General features: G+C 36.2%; 1 protein-coding gene across 3 annotated transcripts in view; it reads left to right on the top strand.

The window, feature by feature from the left end:
- Positions 1-19,428, top strand: part of Tsen54 (tRNA splicing endonuclease subunit 54) — a 104,305-nt gene that overhangs the window by 76,452 nt on the left and 8,425 nt on the right. For all 3 annotated transcript variants that reach the window (XM_089248497.1, XM_089248494.1, XM_089248495.1), the window contains exon 8: positions 19,074-19,184. In XM_089248497.1, the coding sequence (XP_089104623.1) occupies positions 19,074-19,184 (111 nt within the window). The remainder of the gene's footprint in view (positions 1-19,073; positions 19,185-19,428) is intronic.

Raw genomic sequence — 19,428 nt, 5'->3', positions numbered from 1 at the left:
GATAACATCTGAACCAGGGCTGGACAAACCACAGGCACCAGGTTAGAATCCGGCGACTAAAAAGTGAGTATTGGAGCCTAAAATATTCTTTGTTTAGTTAATGAATTACAAACTGAGAGCACCATGAAATATTTGAAATTTATAGTAGCATATCTACAATATGAAAGAGGGTCACTATGTCCTGAAAAGGTCAAATTAAAATTTAACTCAGTTAATAAATGTTTTAAGTGGGAAATTGTTGTCAATCTTTATTGCTGTCCTCTGACGATTATTGGGAAATAAAAAATAACGGAATGTAACTGTAATATAAAAAACATTGCAGATTTTGTGTAGCAACACCCCAAAGCCAGTTCTTGTCCAGCTTGAAATCACAGAGAATTGTTATTTATTAATTTTTAACTAGGCTGGATAGTACGAAGACCGGATAATCTAGAGTCTACTGTATATGAACAATAACAATGGCCGAAACAAAGACTATATTTAAATGACAATTAATACTCACCCCAAAATTCATTTAACGATTAATTAATCTTATGGCTTTGTAGGTAACTACTGAATTTATTTTCAAGAAGGGACTAGAAATTTACATCATGGGGAAAAATCCTGCCTATACAACAAAACACACTGCATGGACAACATCGCAATAACTTCCTCGTTCGAACTACTCTCAAACACGGCTGCCATGAGAGCGAATCTTGGGCACGCCACCTATATTCACTGATACTGCTGGTCTTGACCATCTCAGACTCCCCCTCTGCTTTCATGAAACTGTCTCGGTATGAAACCAGGAAGAGTCTGCAAACATAAACAATATGGTGCATGATGCAATCATAAAAATATGTTACATATAAACAATAATCAAATATCTGACGAACACATTTCAATAATATAGGGCAAAAAATATATATATATGAGAAGAAAAAAATGCACACACACATATTCAAAAATATATATAGTTCATTCTTCATGAGAACGATGACTTGTGGGTAGATCAATCTGCGAATTTTTTGGAGGACGACCTCTTCGACTCATAGGCATCATCAGTGTTTCTGCAATGTTGTTGCAAGGTCGAAGTGCTGATGTATGATACAGTCCAAGCGATAGCTCAGATGAAGATGTACTGACCACAACATGTCTACGTGGAGATCTCTGGGACACCACAGACTTTTGGAGCCTCTGCGATGAGCGTCTACTTTTTTTGTCTTTTTCTTTCGTCTTGTGGAACTCTATGTGCTTCTGGAAGACGGATTCATCCTCAAAGATCATCTCATAGTATTGACAGATGATCACCTGGTTGCAAATCTGCTGCCGCGATTCTGGCGATGACGCTGTTGTTTCCTCGGCATACGCCTCGTTCATGTGGGTCATGACGTGCTTTATCATCTGCAATTTCTGAGTGTAAGTGGACTGGCAGATTCCGCAAGCGTAGGCAGCCTGCGAGCGACTGGTGGACAAGACCTTGCCGTTGCTTGAAGTTGGTGACTTTGTAGGCATGGAATGGCTTCTTGAGTGTTGCTCATCATCCTGTCTCTGAAACTCTCTCTTCTGGGTGAATGAGACATTGAATTCGAAGAACACTTTTTCGTCCTCGTTTCATTAGAAGAACCCCTGGTCACTTGTGGTTTTCCTCCTGGTGGTCTTGGTGAAGTACCTCATTTGGGTTTCCAAGACTTCCTTCAATCTGTGTATCTTCATGTAGTCAACAAAGGTGACCGTCATTGGCAAGAGGGTGTGACGCTTTTTTCACTCAAAGTTATTGACGAGCTGTTTCGAAGACCACTTATCACTTTTCCTCCTTGCAGCATCGGCACATCTCTCTTCATTGGTGATCTAGTTGAAGACAGTCATCAGCGAGCTGCATAAGACCCCTTCACAGCGTACAGGTACTTTGACTTTATAGACCGCATACCATCAGCGAGAGAAATAGTCGTGGTGGCACTATTCATTGGTATATTTTTACTTAGGAAAAGCTTGTATAAGAGTTCCCCTGCAATCAAGTGTGTCGCATCTGTGTCGATGGCACAATCTTGGCATACTTGAATTTCCATCAGCGTTAGCGATACCTGAGCATCTGTGGGTTGACAGCTGTACAAAATATGTGTTTTGGAGATTTCGCAGCTGTCACAGTTGATGGAGAGCAATTTGGACATTTTGTTTTGATGAACCCTGGCATATGGCATCCATAGCAAACGATAGACGATTTGTCATTGTGTGCACAGGTTTTTTTTACAAAATGGTTTGGGTTCATTCTAAAAATTGCTTCAGTTGAAACCACTTCTGATATTGTCATAAGCATCCAGTTTATTAGCAAGAACAGTGGGTGAGATTACTTCTCTCCAAGAAGGAATTTTGGGGTACAAAATATGAGTAAATTTTGGTTATTTTTGCAAAAGGTTTCATGTTGAAGTTAATATTCGAAAACAAATAACAACTAAAATTGTAAATGCTCTTGTTCAGTTGTATAAATATATCCACAGAATTTAAGGGAATAAAATCGAGTTCCTAAAGTGAATAGTAAATTTTTAAATGATTTTTAAAAACGGGGATGTTTCTCATAGGAAAGCATGGGAAGCCACGGTTTGTTTGGGCTTACTTGGTCCCTTTAATAGAGCGATCACTGGCTTCATCTGGCAACCCAGATTCCCCTTGCTTTCTCAACGGACGCGCTGGTCGCGTCACCACCTGTTATTCTTTCCTCCATGCTGCTGTTCAGACTTGAGCAGCCATGTTTTTTTTTACTGTTGCCAAAACTCTGAAACTAAATACTTGACTAATAATGTGTTGCCAGATACCAAAAAAGAAATAAATAAATGAATTGTTTGTTCATTAACATTCCACACCTGCTATTCTGGCAGTACTTGTACGACCTGCATCAGACTAGGAAACGAGAAAGGATCCTATTTCGCACAGCTGCTGATAAAAGCGTGCAAAAGTTTTTCAAATTTCCAACCACCTGCTGGGAAAATGCTCGCCGTACATTCGTGCTGCCTCTGTGGTACTTCCGTTTGCAGCTCTGTAAATGAAATGCATGTCTTCTTTTTCAGTGTCACTAAAGTGCACCATTATCTCGTACTTTACAACTGTTAGAATGGTTGCATGCTGGAATAACTTCACAGGGTCGGTGTCCCTTTATTAACTCTTTTGATGCCTTTTATTAACTCTGATGCAAATTTGCATACTGTTTCTTCTCCCCCAGGTTACATTTGCATGAATAGTGTTTTTTTCTCCCGATAAATTTCAACAGGAAATGCTGTTTTAACGTTTGTGGAGCAGCTGTTTCGAAACGCGCTTGACACTTTGCGTTTCATGTTAGAGTACGCATTCTTTGACAATTGTTTGTATTGGTGTGTACTATCACCTGCTGTTAAAGTTTTCCCCATATTTTCTGGATTACCCTGTATTTTTGCAGTCTTTTGTCATTGTTACGAGTTTGTTCATAGGAAGCTCATAATTTGATGCATTTTTACGTCAGAAGTGTTATTCCCTATTGTGGGTTTAGTGAATAGAAAAATTTCTACATATTCCAGGAGTGAAAAATCTGCTACGATTGCTACAATTTCAGACCTCTGTTACAATTTTGACCTCGTTTGCTATATTATGCTACAAAAATGCCGAAATTCTTCCATTCTGCACCATCGTGCACCAAAAAAAAATTTCCCATTAAGAAATTTTGAAGTTATGTCACAATAAATGCTGACTTTTCCATGACATAATTTTTTCTCCCTGCAATTCTATTTCTCTGGGCTACAAATGGAATTTGGAATTAGCTTGAGGTCCCCCCCCCCCCCCCTCCCCAGGATTTAGTGCTTAGGTTTCCAACAACGTATCAAATGGGGTCTACGCGAATTGCTGCTCATCCACAGAACAAAAAAAAACCTTTAATCTCTGTTTCCTGTTATTTTTTCCAAAAAAAGTCTACTTCAATTTATTTTCGCAAAAAATTCAATCGTAGTACATTTGTTTTCACTCATTTTCAACTGATTTGTGATTGCACCCTGTATTTTATTTTCCAGCATCTTTAAAGTCTCTCGTTTTACTTCCAAGTTTTCTGTTATTCATTTTCTACTATTCATTCTCTTGATATGCCATTTCTTTTTACATTATTCACCAGCATGTGTGTATAATGGAAAATGGTTTCCAGATGAGCATTAATTAAAATTACATTGTCTAGACCAGTGGTTCTCAACCGGGGGCCTTATGGCCCCAGGTGGGCCACGGATGAAAATCTCGCAAAAGGGGAGCCATAGCTACTGATATGGGGGCCACAAAGAAAAGTTTAGGAAATTAAATTTTTTTTAGTCACTCTTGACTAAAAAAATTTAATTGCAAACAAAATGCATAGAATAGCATATATATAGCATATCTTGTTTCGCAAATTTTCCCCTATTCAAGTAACTTAAACATGAGGAAGAAAATAAAATAAGTTCATGTAATCTCTGTGGTTTTACGACTTGGGGGTGAATCCCCTTGCGCACAAGTGGAATTTTGAGGCATTTAAGCACAAGCGAACCCCTCTTGTTCATTTTTCTTTTTTTCTCCCCACCCTTTCTTCCTTTTGTTTCCTTCCTAAATTTATAAAAGTAAAAAGGACATAATCATCATAAAAAGGACTGTTTTCAGATCAAATTGCCGTTCAATTATACTTTAATAAGTTCAATTATAATTTAGTGCAAAAATGTCAGTTTTTTTTTTGGGGGGAATACAGTCAAACCCCATTATAATGAACTCCAAGATACTGGAGAAATCACTTCGTAATAACAAAATTTCGTTACAAAGGAATTCCAGATTTTTATATTGTTCCTATGTAAACTTACCCGGGGATTAGAAAATTTTTCGTTAAAACGATAATTTTTTTCCCGTTATAACGGTATTCGTTAAAACGAGAGTCTACTTTATTTTGTCCCGAACTATTTTTTTACGTGTATATGCAGGCTCATGGGTAACAGGGCGTATGGCACTTTACTGGCGGACCGTTAGTCTTAGAGACATACCCAACTAGAGAAAGTATCCAAATCACTAGTCCAACTCAGATATGTCATTCATGTTGTAAGGGGTTGTATAGTTATAAAGTAAAAAAAAACTTTTTATACCGTCCCCATGTGCCAAAGAATCCAATTAAGATGTTGTTGCTCTGTCTTTCCCGATGCCAACTAAAATAATTTCATGTTTCTAAGTGCAATATTCACTGCGAATTCGAAAAATTGAGGAAATTTGGGAAAAAACAGCAACAGATAAAATGGTTTCCCCGTGTTTTTTTTTTTTTCCAACTTTCTTCGAATATCTCAGTGAATAGTGCACTTAGAAATGTTGAATTTCTTTGTTGGAGACCGGAAAACAACTTTCCAATTGGGTTTTGGGGCACAGGGTGTCCGCATAAAGAGTTAACATTTTTATTTTAATAACTTTGTAACCCCTGGCAACATGAATCAAATATCTGAGTACTACACATTATTCGGGTACTTTTTCCAACTGGAAGTATATTTCTAGGACCAATGGTTCGCCAGTAAAATGTCATATGCCCCGTTATACCTATGCACCCTGTATATTAAATATAGTACGGACTGTTATGTGAAATATTGCTGTGTTTAAGCCAACTCGCACGCGTGCGTTGCTTCGTCGCCTGCGGGAGAGCGGCCTTATTATAAACCAAAAAACCACTTGAAGGTAGCTTGTCATCCAACGAAATATCAGATTTTCACCGTATCGAAATTGAAGTCAACAATCTGATAATTTTCTTATTTGAAAATCTGATTATTTATATTTTCTGATGGGCTTGAAATCCTGATAATGAATCATTATTATGTTCACATGAACAGCTTTGTCACTGCGTACATGGTTTCTCTGGAATGAATGGTTCAAACAAATATTCAAAAAAATTTCACACTTATTTTAGTTCATTTTTTCTAATTCATAGTAGGGCTAAAACATGAACCTATATCCTTGACACATGTATTATTGTTGAAAACGATGTGAAAGATTGAACTTTTCAGTTGTGATTCATTTGTGTGGCTATTCACTCATTACTTTTATCCGCATGAAGAGAATAAAATTAATAAAACTGCTTGCTATCACTTTTTGCGATTTTTATCATTATAAGAATGCGTATTTTGGAAGCTACAACTGGCATTTCTCAATGAAACCACAATTATTTACACCAAAAAAATTAATTTGAAATAATACAAATTTCATCCAGTATAGTAATGTGTCATTGTGCCGTCTTCAGGCGCAGAGTTTACATTGATTGAAAATAACGTGTTCTATTTTTTTTACTGTATTTTATTATGTTTATTTTGCTTTTTCGTTATTTTCATAAATTAAAAATTAATCAAATTAAATTCAAACATATTTATACTTCAGACAATTTTTGAATAAAACGGGGGGGGGGGGGAGGAGGAGAAGGAAGGGGGAGTAGAAAATTATTAATGTTCGCAAGGGGTGCCACAGGAATGAGAAATGGGTGAAAGGAGGCCATGGACGAAAAAGGTTGAGAACCACTGGTCTAGACCATAGTTTCCCGACTTTTTTTTTTTGTCCCATTTCCCCCTTCAGAAATTTTTTCTCCCATCGCCCCGCAACACAATGTGACCCATAGGATCCTATGTTATACCTGCAGCTTCTACCACCCCCCTGAAACATCCATCGCCCCCAAGGGGGTGTTAACATCCACATTGGGAATCACTGGTCTAGACCATGGTCGTGGTTTGTTTGCAAGGTATTTGATGTAAGATTCCAGCAAAGCTTATTTAGGCTGACAAGCAGAGGTAAAAAAAATCACGACACTTTTCTTGGGTATGTGGTAGACTCTGATAATGAAAATAATAAGGTAAGAAGCTAGCATCCCTCGCAGCTACAGTGACCATTTTTGTCACATCATTATCATATTCTGCATACCAGGGGTAATTGTATTGGGATCTACAGTTTATAGCTGATTCCAAAACAGACAATTCCAGAGGAAGGCAATCACCCCTTCCAAGATCTGTATATTATGAGAAACATTGGTCTGTATCATAAAATACGAGATGATCTAACAAACCTATGAAATAAATCGTCCTGGACCTGTCTTTTTTTTTAAGTCGCCCCACTCGGACTACATTGCTTTGAGATAGAGCAGTTATACTGACAGGTATAGGAGCTTCCACATTTAGGAATGTGGTTTGCCTAGGTCATTATTTTCTATGCACACATGGGACACAATTTTTCATGGGTCCCTTTATTAAAAAAATATATAATAGCCCCTGTGCAATCATGTGAAGGAGCAGGGAAGGCTAGAGACAAAATTCTCACCTGTGTGAGACATCATTTTGGTGCCTCTCTGGCATATAAGCAGCATGAGTAAAATTAACTGGGGGAAACACAGATTTGCATATGCCATGAGTAATATGGTGAAAAATAACATAGGCAGTTCAGTCATTGAAGCTCTTATCCTGGGCTTTATATTCACTTATTTCATAAACTTACACATATTTATTGTATACTATCTGAGTTTTGTTCCAGCTAGTTGAAATGAATCAGAAATTACAATGGTTTCTGAAAATGATTCCATCCAATAGAGCCATAGTTTGAAATTTGCAGTAAAGATTTTCATTCTCATTTTTGATTTGGAAGTTTGATAGCAGCACTTGAACACATAAAAAGCGTAACACTTACATGAATTATCTTTTCTTTCCTATGAACCCAACCAGGACCATGATCTAGACCAGCGGTTCTCACCGGTGTTCCGCGGAGCCCTTGGGGCTCCTTGTACACTCTCCAGGGGCTCTGCGGTCGCTTGAAGAAAATAAAAAAGCAGTAAAATTTAAAAAAAAATAATTATAAATATTTTTAAATAGTAAAAATAAATCAGTGACTTTGATTAATAATTAAAAAGTTGGTCTACGGGGCTCCGCCATATAATTTTTTAACTTAAAAAGGACTACGCGGGTCAAAAAAAGTTGAGAACCACTGGTCTAGACAAAGTAATTTTTTTTTTAAATTTCAAATTTAATTAATGCTCATCTGGAAATCATTTTCCAGGTGTAGTCGGATTGAATTTTTTGTGAAAATAGAATCGTATATCTAATAGTTTAATCATTATTCTATAGTTTAAATTAAAAATAATTTAAGTCTTATAGCTTTTAATCATTCTATTAAATTTCGTAGAATTTCTAATAAATATTCTAAGAATGATCCAGCAAAAGAAGTTATCTTAACGTATGTTGAAATGGGTGAATTCTGGTAAAAGAAGCAAGATCAAACGTTCAAAAATGTTTGAAACTAAAGAGAACAAAAGCACTACTTAGATTTGCATCAGTGGCAAAAACATGAAAAATAATTACTTTTCTAATGAATGTTTCAAGCCTCTCTTTTAGTGATTTTTTTTTTAAAATTAGTTATTACCAAGTCTACAAGCTAAATCGCTAAATCTAAAAACACTCATTTTCAATTATTTATTAAATCTGAAACACACACCATGTGTTAAAATGTGTAAACATTGCAAATGTATAAACAACAAATGCCTCTCATTTGTTGATATTGTATAGAATGTAAAAATATATATAAATATCAAGAAGTCCCTCAAAATTTTTTTATGATTTAAAAAAATATAATTATTTCTTCTACAGACGTGCCAACTCTCCCAATTTAGGTGAGAGACTCCAGATTTTTCATCCGTCCTCCCTCTCTCTCTCCGGATTAGTTAAAATTTCTCTACATTTTGGCAGAAAATTAGATTTTACGCGAGCTTTCGTGTTGTCATGGCGTCAACGATTACCATCGTAGTTATAAAACAGCCAGAGAGGACAGCCGTGGTCATTTCCATCGACCAGCCTTGAAAAGTCTCTGTGACCGCATTTAAGCAACTGGCAAAGACGTGACTTCGTTTTCGTAGCGTTTATCTGCAATCATATATCAGGGGCATGACCTTGGTTGCAGAAATTCCTGTATAATCGTTATTGTGTTCCATTAACAGCTGTGCAGTAAACATGTTTTTTCGTTGGCAGCATTGTAATTTGAGTATTTTTTCAATTGTTTCTTCCGATTAAACGTGTTCAGAAAGAAAATATAAAACTTTAAGCTATAATAAAGCTAAAATATAAAGCTTTTAAGAGTTCATATACCCATGATAGAATCACTGATAGCATTCACGAAAGAAAACACACATTTTATGAAAAGTATGTAGATGTGATTTCTCTATTCTGCACGGAAAGACTGACATGGAATTATATTCTGCTCATGGGCAATGCAGAACTTGCCTTGGGGGGGGGGGGGAATGTAACTTTTTCTTTATTGATTAAAAAAAATTTCAAAATTTTTTGTGAATTTTTTTTTATCGAGACTGGGTGCCGGGGGGGGGGGGGTCCTCCCTGGGAGAATCTCCGGATTTCTGGATTTCAAAAGTTGGCGCGTCTGCTTCTAGATGAGATAAAGTGTGTTTTGTACCTTAGGCAGAGACACCCTCTTCTTCCGAGCTGAAATAACACTATTTTTTGAAGTGAAATGTCAGGGTTCCCAGCAACCTGGAAAGTCAGGGAGAATCAGGGAAAGTCAGGGAATTGGAAAACGGTCAGGGAAAGTCAGGGAAAATATGAAATATTTGTCAAAAGTCAGGGAAAATTCTAAATATTTGGGAAAAGTCAGGGAAAATTTGAAGAGGAAAAAATCAGAGGATAAATCTACATTCAAATGGTTTACCTTCACTTTTTTCCATGGAAGATTATTTTTCAGATCCCCAGGGAGAGGAAAAAAAATCCTTATCAGCATTTTCCTCCAGATCCCCTACTAAGCAAAATGTCTTATCAGTTGAAGAGTGGGATTTTACAATGTTGGCCAAGAAACAATCTGCCCTCTGAGTAAATAGATGAAGGGATCTAAAGTGGAGAGACCCTCCTTTTTCCATTGTTGAAAGCAAAGCCAATATACCAGCCCTTAACTTCTTTTGTATTTCTTCTGAAAAAACATTTTATTTTCTTGTTTTTTTTTTTTTCCCGGCCTGTGGGTAGAGAAACTTTAGGCCCATTTCACACTGAGCGGACGTGGGTCCAGATCCCAGATCCGCATGCCCTTTCACACGAGCACTAAAGTTCTAAAAAATCTTTAGTTTGAAATTTGTGCATAAAAACTTTTTTCCCCAATTTTTGTAATTATTTTTCTCCTTCACCCCTGATTCAGTGCTCATAGGCAGCCTAGAGCTATTCTTTGGTTTAATCTAGAGCCCCATAGAATAATCTTAATAGTTTAATCTCAACATAAAGATGCCTTTTCAGTTTGATCGTCACAATTAGTCAATGGGAGAACATATCTCAAAATATTTTCAAAAGGTTTTGAAAAAAAATCTAAGATCTGTCTTTTTAGAAAATATGAAAAAATATTCCAAAAACACATCCAATGATGTTCCAAATAAAAATATCAGGAGATATCAAAGACTTTGCAAGTAGAAAAAGGGGGAGGGGTGGAGACTTTCAAAATGTCTGTGCTTAGAAATATTCACATCACAATTCTGTGTTAAGCCTGGATTACACTATAAAAATTTTATAATTCTTTTACAAATGCAACCAATAAGCTGATCGGTTGCATTTTCTCGAATGTAACCAATAAATTTATTGGTTGCTTTGTTTCAAGTTTTATAAAATAACTTTCATAAAACCTTCAGAGTGAAATCCCATCCTTAGATTAGTCACATTTTTTTTTAAGTTTATAGACTCAATATCATGTAACGTATATATGTAGGTATTGGGGGTGGGACACATACACACCAAAACTATTCAAGTGCTTAGGACTTTCAAACGTGTTAATCCAGCCCTGAGTGAACGTCGTACATGGATAACGTTGTTTAATAAAAGTATTTAGTTTTAAAAATAAAAAATAAATAAATATTTAAAACAATTTTAAATATTTATATTTTTAAAATAATTTTAAAAATTTAAAAAGAAAAAATTAAAAATTTGTAATTAAATTTAAAAGTTATTAAAGTATTCAGTTAATTATATTCGTTTTACAGAACGGCTTATAATTTTGGTCCCGTCAGTGTTCGTTGTTGGCAAGTTTTATTATATAAAATTGTAAAGTATGGACAAAAGGCAGTTAAAGTTACTATATCTCCTTTATCTCAGAAGGAAATGGAGGGATAGACATATATGTGGGTACATCCTATTGATGCACAGGGGCCTTCATATGGTGTTTTTATATTTATGTCAAATAATTAAAAAATTCCATGCAAAATCATCTTGAAAAAGTAGCCAAAGATGTGGACTAATTTGATCCGCGTCCTGTGAATAGCTCCAAATAACCTAATGTACGATACTTGTATGTGCGGATAAGGAGCCCGCACGTAGGTTTTGACACATGCGGATGCCGTCCGAACCCACATGAACACTTCAAAGGTGCGGGTGCATTCCACATCGTCTGAAATGCTCTGTATATACCAATTGTTAAAACTTCTTCCGGACCTGCGTCCACATCTGCTCCGTGTGAAAGGGCCCTTAACCTTTATATGTTGAATAATGATTTGAATTCAGTTATCTTTGTGAAATTTCCAAGGAAACTAGTGTTGTGTACAATATCATATACACCGTTTGATTTTGTAAGGAGTGGTGGTGGCGGCAAAATATTAGCATCTGTCTGTAATGTGCTTTTCAATGGTGTATTACCGTGAAATGATATACAGTCTCCCCACCCCGTATTCGCGGTTCCCGTATTTGTGGTTTTTTTCCCTTTATTGGATTTTTTCCTCAGCAATCGTCATTTACATGTTTTGTTTACAAAATTTGAGTTGTGCCTGTTTAGGATGGCTCATTTGTCTAGTGCTACTGATAATGCTCCGAAAATACAAAAAAAAAAAAAAAAATATATATATATATATATTGACTATGCTTGGCGAAAGTAAGTCAGTTGCTGCTGTGGCTCACCACCAGATGATTTTCATGACATAGATCCCCTCTATATTACGTTCTTCACATGTAGAAAAATTGGTAGAGGAAGTCTTGTCAACATACTCGAGCATACTTGATGATATGAAGAAGAAATGGCAAACAGAAATTACAATGTTCTTTCAGAAAACATCACCAACAATCAATCGCTGCACCCTCGTTTATATTTCCTTATAATTTTGCGTTACCCTGCTCTTCTCATGATGTTCAATAAACAAAAAATCTATGGTTTCAGTTATTTGCAATTTCCCATATTTTCCCCACCCCCAGAATGTAACCCCCACAAATACAGGGTAGGGGGTCGACTATAATTTAGAGCATAGTTTCCTAATCTTTTTTGGCCCATCACCACCCTTCAGAAATTTTTTTCACCCATCGCCCCAACACAATCTAACCCATAGGATCCTATATTATACCTGTAGCTTCTACTGTCCCCTGGAACATTCCATCGCTCCCAAGGGGGCATTAACGCCCACGTTGGGAATCACTGATTTACTGATATTAGATGGTTTAGAATTATATATGCGTGTGACAGTGTACGTGCATTTGGTCAGGGAAATTTCTGAATTTGGTCAGGGAGAGTCAGGGAAAGTCAGGGAAATGATCAAGTGGATTTTGCTGGGAACCCTGAATGTAATCCTGTGTATGCTATGGCTTATATGTATATAAAAACTGTGTATTTTATTTACTGCCAAAATTTTAAAAGTGCTACAAAAATAAAATTTTCATTTTCCACCCCTATTTTCTTCAAAGATGCTCATATTGGTATCATGAAATGTTTTCAAACATATTTAAGACAGGCATTTCCTGCAGCATTTATCATCCATTCCTTAAACAAGGAACTTGTGTAAAATATTATTCATCTGTCCCCTTACTTTTGTAAAAATGTTCAGTTTGTCACTATTTAGAGTTCAAATTGTTTTTATTTTTGAGTCATAAATTTGATTATCACAATGTATATTGTGTGTGTACGTATATTGGTAGAAGTCTGTCTAACCAACACATTGTTCTCATAAACATTGGAAAATGTGGTGTGCTAGGGCTCCTTTCATCAATAAGCTTGGTAAAAAGAGCTTAGATCCCCCTCTTTCGCACCAAGAATTCATTGGAAAAAGTGTAATTGTATTATACAATGCATGTCCCCCATGTGGATGATTATGACTCTTGTACTCATTGGTCATCCAGCGCAACTAGATGAAACACATTGAATAGATTCCTCACATAATTATTACAGTCGAATCCCATTTTAACGAATACTGTTATAGTGAAAATCTGGTTTTAATGAACACTTTTCTAATCCCCCAATAAGTTTACATAGAAACAATGCTAGGTAACCTGGAATTCCTTTATAACAAAATTTTGTTTTAAAGTGATTTCTCCGGTCTCTTGGCATTCGTTATAACTGGATTCGACTGTATCTTAAGAGTGCCTACTTACTAAATATAGGTTTGGCAGCCTACAAGACGCGTACCCAATTCATAAGAAAAGGATTGTACAAGAGAATTGGAGAGAATTTCTTTAATTGAAAAATGGAATAAAATTTCAATTTTCGGAAAGCATTTACAGGGTAATTCTGACTTACAGGATACCCTGTATAATGAGTCTCCACTTAACGATAACTTGAAAGAGCAAATTCACAGATCATATATGACACAGAAATAATTAATACAGACTGAATGCTTTGAATCAAATACATGAAATCTCAGAAAATCGTCCAAAAGAAACTTTTCCCCCCGTGTTGGTAGCCTAAGTACTTCCCATGTTGGTAGAACATGGTGAATACAGTGACATGAATTCCAAAAAGTGTTGTCCTTCAGACTCAAATTTAGTAATCTGGAAAAGAAATGTGTTAAATCTGATGCTAGTTTTTTTTTAGTTAGATTTTATTATGAATTGGATTTTACATAGAATTTTACTATATCTGATATAGCCCTAGTAGAATTCTTATTGAAGTTTTTTCGTTTTTTTTCCATAAGGAAGAGTTTCCCAGTACCTTGTTCAAAATACTTTGTAATTGAATCATTTATTTCAGAAACATAAGTGTAGTTTTGAAATTTTTGAGAATTTAAAAAAAAAAACCATATCTGTAATATTAAAGATTTTGGCTTTAAAAGAATTTAGAGCGTAAATTAACATGCTCTGGAAGAGGATGTTACCTGCAACTAAATTGCAATAATTATTCCTTATTTATAAAAAAAAATTACAATTATATTTTTATGTTATGTTTATATAACTTTGTATTTTTCTTTTTTAAACTATTTTTTTTTAGCACAAAATGAAAAGACAAAAGGATTTTTTACAATTTTTCATATGAAATAATCAGAATTTTAATTTTGTTAAACATATATGAAGTATACTACCTTATACCATGGTATTAGTGTCCTACAAAAGACAATCCCTGGGTTGACAACCAACAGGGTGGGGTAGTTCTACAAGGACTACCCCCTGAAATCTACCATGTATTTATTAATCACATTAAACCAGAAAAAAAAGAAAAATAGTCCACCTACAGGAGGGAAATTACTTGACTCTCATCTGCATTCGTCTTAGGACCTACTCATCCCTGTCTAGGTTATATATATACTGCTCAAAACAATTAGGGAAGCAAGCAAAAAAGTGAAGGAAACCGTGCGAGACAGCCATGTATTGGCATACAATGGATAGTACACACGTATCAATGCGCAATACAGAAAAAAGACGTAAAAAAATTTGGAAGTAAGCTTTAATTCTTTGAAAATATGGAAAAAACATGAAAAGATGATTTAGGGCAATAATTTGGTTACATGTAAACGATAAAAAAAAGTACTGTTTAGACATGTATGATGCATGAGTTTTAATAGGGTGTGTGGTCTCCTCGAACAGCTAAGACTGTTTGCCATGGATGCGATGAGGTTATCGATCAGACTTTGGGGTATACTATTCCACTCCTCAAGCAGTGCAATCTGCAAGTCTCGGACAGTAACAGGCGGACTTGGTCGCGCAGCAATGCGTCGTCCGAGAAACATGCTCGATTGGATTCAGGTCAGGAGAGCACACTGGCCATTCCATACGCTGTATTGTTTCAGCTTCAAGCATGTTCTCCACCAGACGAGCTCTATGCGGTCGGGCATTATCATCCTGGAAAACAAAGGAATCTCCAATGGCTCCAGCGTAAGGGATGACATGAGGTCGCAGTATCTCGTCTGCATACCTTCGGGCCGTCAAAGTGCCATTCCAAATGATATGCAGGTCCATACATCTGCCTATGCTGATTCCACCCTATACCATCCAACCAGCTCGTCTGTATTGTGACCTTTCACGAACGAATGTGGGGTTAGTTTGAGTGCCCTTGTCCCTCCATACCAGAACACGTCGGGTGTTACACTCCAGACTGAATCGGGACTCGTCTGTAAACAGCACTTGGCTCCAATCATGTTGCTCCCAATCTCGATGTTCAGCAGCCCATCTTCTTCGGGCCGCACGGTGGCGTGGGGTCAACGGAATGCAGACCATTGGCCTACGTGCATAGAGCCCTCCCTCATGAAGCCGATTACGTACTGTTTGGCTGGACACCCTTCGTCCTGTTGCCAAGAGCAACCGTCTTTGCAGCTGCGTAGCATTCTCTGTTCTGTTTCGACCGTCATCAGTTGCTGTAGTGGCGCGTGGCCGACCTTGCCCTGGTCGACGTCTAACATTTCCTGTTTCTTGGAATCGATTCCACAGCCTTGCAACAACACTTCTGGCGACTCCAACAGCGTCCGCGACACTATGTTGTGTTTGCCTGGATTCCAGTCTGCCTATAACACGCCATGCCATGGATTCCGGTAAATCACGTTGTTGAGACATCCTTAAGTCACCTTGTCTCAAAAAAAAATACTGCGCAATCAAATTTCACAGTTACGGCAGTAAAACAAACGTTTCTGCAACATCCCGATTTCTGCCCTTATCTTCTTTTTCTGGTTTTTGACGTCATGAACTTTGATTTGCATATGAAGTTTTCTTCTTCCGTTTCCTGCTAGGCTTTAAATTATGGATGATTCGTTTTATGTTACTTATCGGTATACATCTTTGCGTAATTTTGTTAAAACCATGTGCTCCCCTAATTGTTATGAGCAGTGTATTATAATTAGAGCCCGAATTATATGCATATGTATTTGCATGTTCTGTCCTTTTTCAGCGTAAATGCATAATATCAAATATTTTTCATAATAAGTGCTTATTATTGAGGGTTTATTTCAGTGTAATCACTTTTTTATAATTTTTCAAATAAATATTGCTAATAATACAGTAAATCCTCTTATTTGCTTGCCGCTGTGGTGGTCGAGTGGTTATAGTGACGGACTCGCGATGTGAGGATCCGGGTTCGAACTCCACAGTGGTGGTCGGCTGAAGTTGGTTTTCTGTGGTTCCCAACTTCAAGGCGCAAATGCGAGCCGATCTCCCCGTTAAAAAGTCTCGCCACAGAGAGCAACAGTCCTACAACGGTAAATCATTCAACCGTAACACTTCACTCATAGTTAGTAAAACTGGGGGCAGATGACAGCACTACACAGAAACAAACTTTACGTCAGGTTGCACTACACGTACACGCACATTCCCGCATGTACTGATTCGTTGGGGGGTTCCGCGGGGGGGGGGGGTGGGTGCATGTGTGGTGTAGCAGTAGTAGGTAGGGGCTCGGGGATTCATGATGTTCTTAAGTCAGCCACCTCGTTGGGCAGTTTGCCTGTTGTGGCATTGTATTTGTATTTGCTGTCACTGACAGGACAAAAAAAATTTGTTTCGTAAAAGAGGGGTGACCATTTATCAGGGGTTTGAAATGTATACTTATATTATACAAGGGGAAAATATTATTTGACCATAAAAGAAGGGTGACCGAATCTAAGGGGTGTCCGTAAAAAGGGTTTTACTGTATTTTTATAACATCAGTTTTTCTGCTGCAGGTGGAATTTAGTTATGTAATAGTTCGTATTTTCCAAATATCAAGTGTTCTATTTTTAAGACTATTTCTTAGAGATATGTTGAAAGTGTTTCATTTTTTAGAAATAGTGTCGAAAATCTTTTGTTACTGGTATTTCGTTATTGAGCAGCTACAACAAATTAGAAATTAAAAATGGCAAAAATTAAAAATATGGTTTTTTATTTGCATGTACAGTGTATACATATGTAGGAATATTTTTATATTTTTTGTAAATGCATATCTGCACTAAAATATTAAAAAAATTCATTTTAAAAGCATATCTGCTTTTATTGTATGGTGGTTTTTTAAATGTTTATTTTTTTCATTTTTTGTAATTTTTAACTTTTCCAGGATTTTTTTAGTGTATATTTTGGGTTTTTAATGTATATTTTGGGTTTTTAATGTATATTTTAATATTTTTAATGGCATATTTTGGCATTTTTAAGTGCATATGTGCATAACATATTTCGCCGCTTTTTTAGTGCATATAATCTGGGCTCTAATTATAATATATATAATATTCCCCCGTCTAGGTTACATTCGGCTTCTGGAAGATGTATGAAGTTTCATAACCTATTCCTAAGCTTACCGGGTCATCAATTTTTTTTTTTTTTTTTTGATTGGCATCTTTCCAGAAATGTAGGCTTACTGTCGGCAGCTCAAGAAGCTAAAACCATCAATGAAGTGTTTGATATTAAATTTTCCTTTGCTTGCGTTATTGTGACCTGCCAACTCTCCGGATTTTTCATCCTTCCTCCTGCTCTCCGGATTTTGGCAGAAAATTAGATTTTACGCGAGCTTTCATGTTGTGACGTCAATGACTGCCGTCGTCATTAGGGAAAACACCTATAGAGGACAGCCATGGTGATTTCCATCAAGCAGCCATATAAAAGGTCTTGGTGATCGTATTTAAGTAACTGGCAAAGAAGTGACTTTGTTTACGTAGCGCTTATCGTCAATCATTCATCAGGGGTAAGCTCTTGATTGCCAAAATTCCTGTATAATCGTTATTGTATTCCATTTACAGTCGTCCGGTAAGCAGCTTTGTATTTTGAAGTTTTTTAAATTGTTTCCTCCGTCCTAAATATGTCCAGAAAGAAAATATAAAACTTTAAGCTATATAAAGCTTTTAAGAGTTTATATACCCAATCACTGATAGCATCCACGAAAGGAAACACATGTTTTATGAACAGTATGTAGATGTGGTTTCTCTATTCTGCATGGAAAGACTGACATGGAATTATATTCTGCTCGGGGTAGTGCAGAACCTGCATTGTGGGGGAGGAATGGAACTTTTTCTTAATTGATTTTTTTTTAAAAATGCAAAAACATTTTTTGTCAATTTTTTTATCAAGTCTATGAGTGCCTGGGAAAGGGGGTATCTCCAGATTTCTGGATTCCAAAAGTTGGCGTGTCTGCCTTATTAAACGCAAGCTTTTTATAGGGTGACACTTTGGTGGATGGGACTTTTTGTGATTGGGACACAGCTCTTCCGGATATTTCATTAAACAGGCCACCAAGATTCAAAGCTGAAGATCTTCTCGCTGATTATTTGGTGGGCAGACAGACGTCCAGTTTTATTGGCTTTAAAAATCAGATTCACGTACACACTGTCCACTTTACGTACAACACATTTTATGGATCTGAAATCACAATATGATAGTAAAAAAATAATGTCCCCTTTCTGGGAAGTAGTGTGTCAGTTTCAAACATTCCTCTACCACAAAGTTTCATTAAAAACTGCAAAATGGTGTTGTTCTTATTTTGACTGGATGGGCCATCGTTGAAAAAAACTAGATGCTTTACTTCTTGAGAAACTTCTTTTAAATAATGCAATAGGAGTGAGCAAACCTCATCAAGCGATTTATTTGCTTAACTTTCATGGTAAATGCTTCCCAAATTTTGAAATTTTTTCCCCCCAGATTCCCCAATTTCTGCAGTAAATTTAAATTTTAGATTTACTGCAGAAATATGCTGTGTGATATCCAGATTTCTGCACTAAACTCAATATTTGGTTTAAATAATATACTGTAAAACGCAATGGCAGTTGACTTGCTTCTACACTAAAATATGTGTTCACAGTATGAATTACTGAATCCCAAAAAAAGTTCTGAAGACGGGTTTTTGAAATAAATGATTCAATTGTTCATGAAAATTTTGAAATTTTCAAAATAGTGTCTATCAAGTTTTATAACTTTCAATAAAATTGTGAATTTTTCCTTCTTGTTAAGGTTCATACCCACTTCGTGTTCACTAGAAATAGCTTTTGATGTTTACTTGCCAAATATTATTTACAAGAAAACATGTCCAGATGTTCCCAACCTAAGAATTGTTGTTGTTGAGTAAGTTCTTCTTCCTTATTTATTGTATGTTTATGCTGCTAAATTATTTTTATCTAAAATAATAGATAAATTTGCATTTTTTACCTCAGCTAAATAAATATTGTAATATTCAAGATCACTTTTCTGAAAAGAATAGTAATCAAAGTTTCCTTAAAAGAATATTAAATGATGCCCTTAAACTGTGTGCATTTTCAATCAATATGATGATATTCTAAATATTGATAGAAATAAACATTTAACTGTA

This window comes from Pholcus phalangioides, unplaced genomic scaffold, assembly GCF_987345545.1.
Source record: "Pholcus phalangioides strain wild (caught in Gottingen) unplaced genomic scaffold, Ppha-v1.0 ptg000020l_1, whole genome shotgun sequence".
Taxonomy (NCBI): Eukaryota; Metazoa; Arthropoda; class Arachnida; order Araneae; family Pholcidae; genus Pholcus; species Pholcus phalangioides.
The sequence above is the reverse complement of the archived record's forward strand: the minus strand, read 5'-3'. Positions and strand labels throughout refer to the sequence as shown.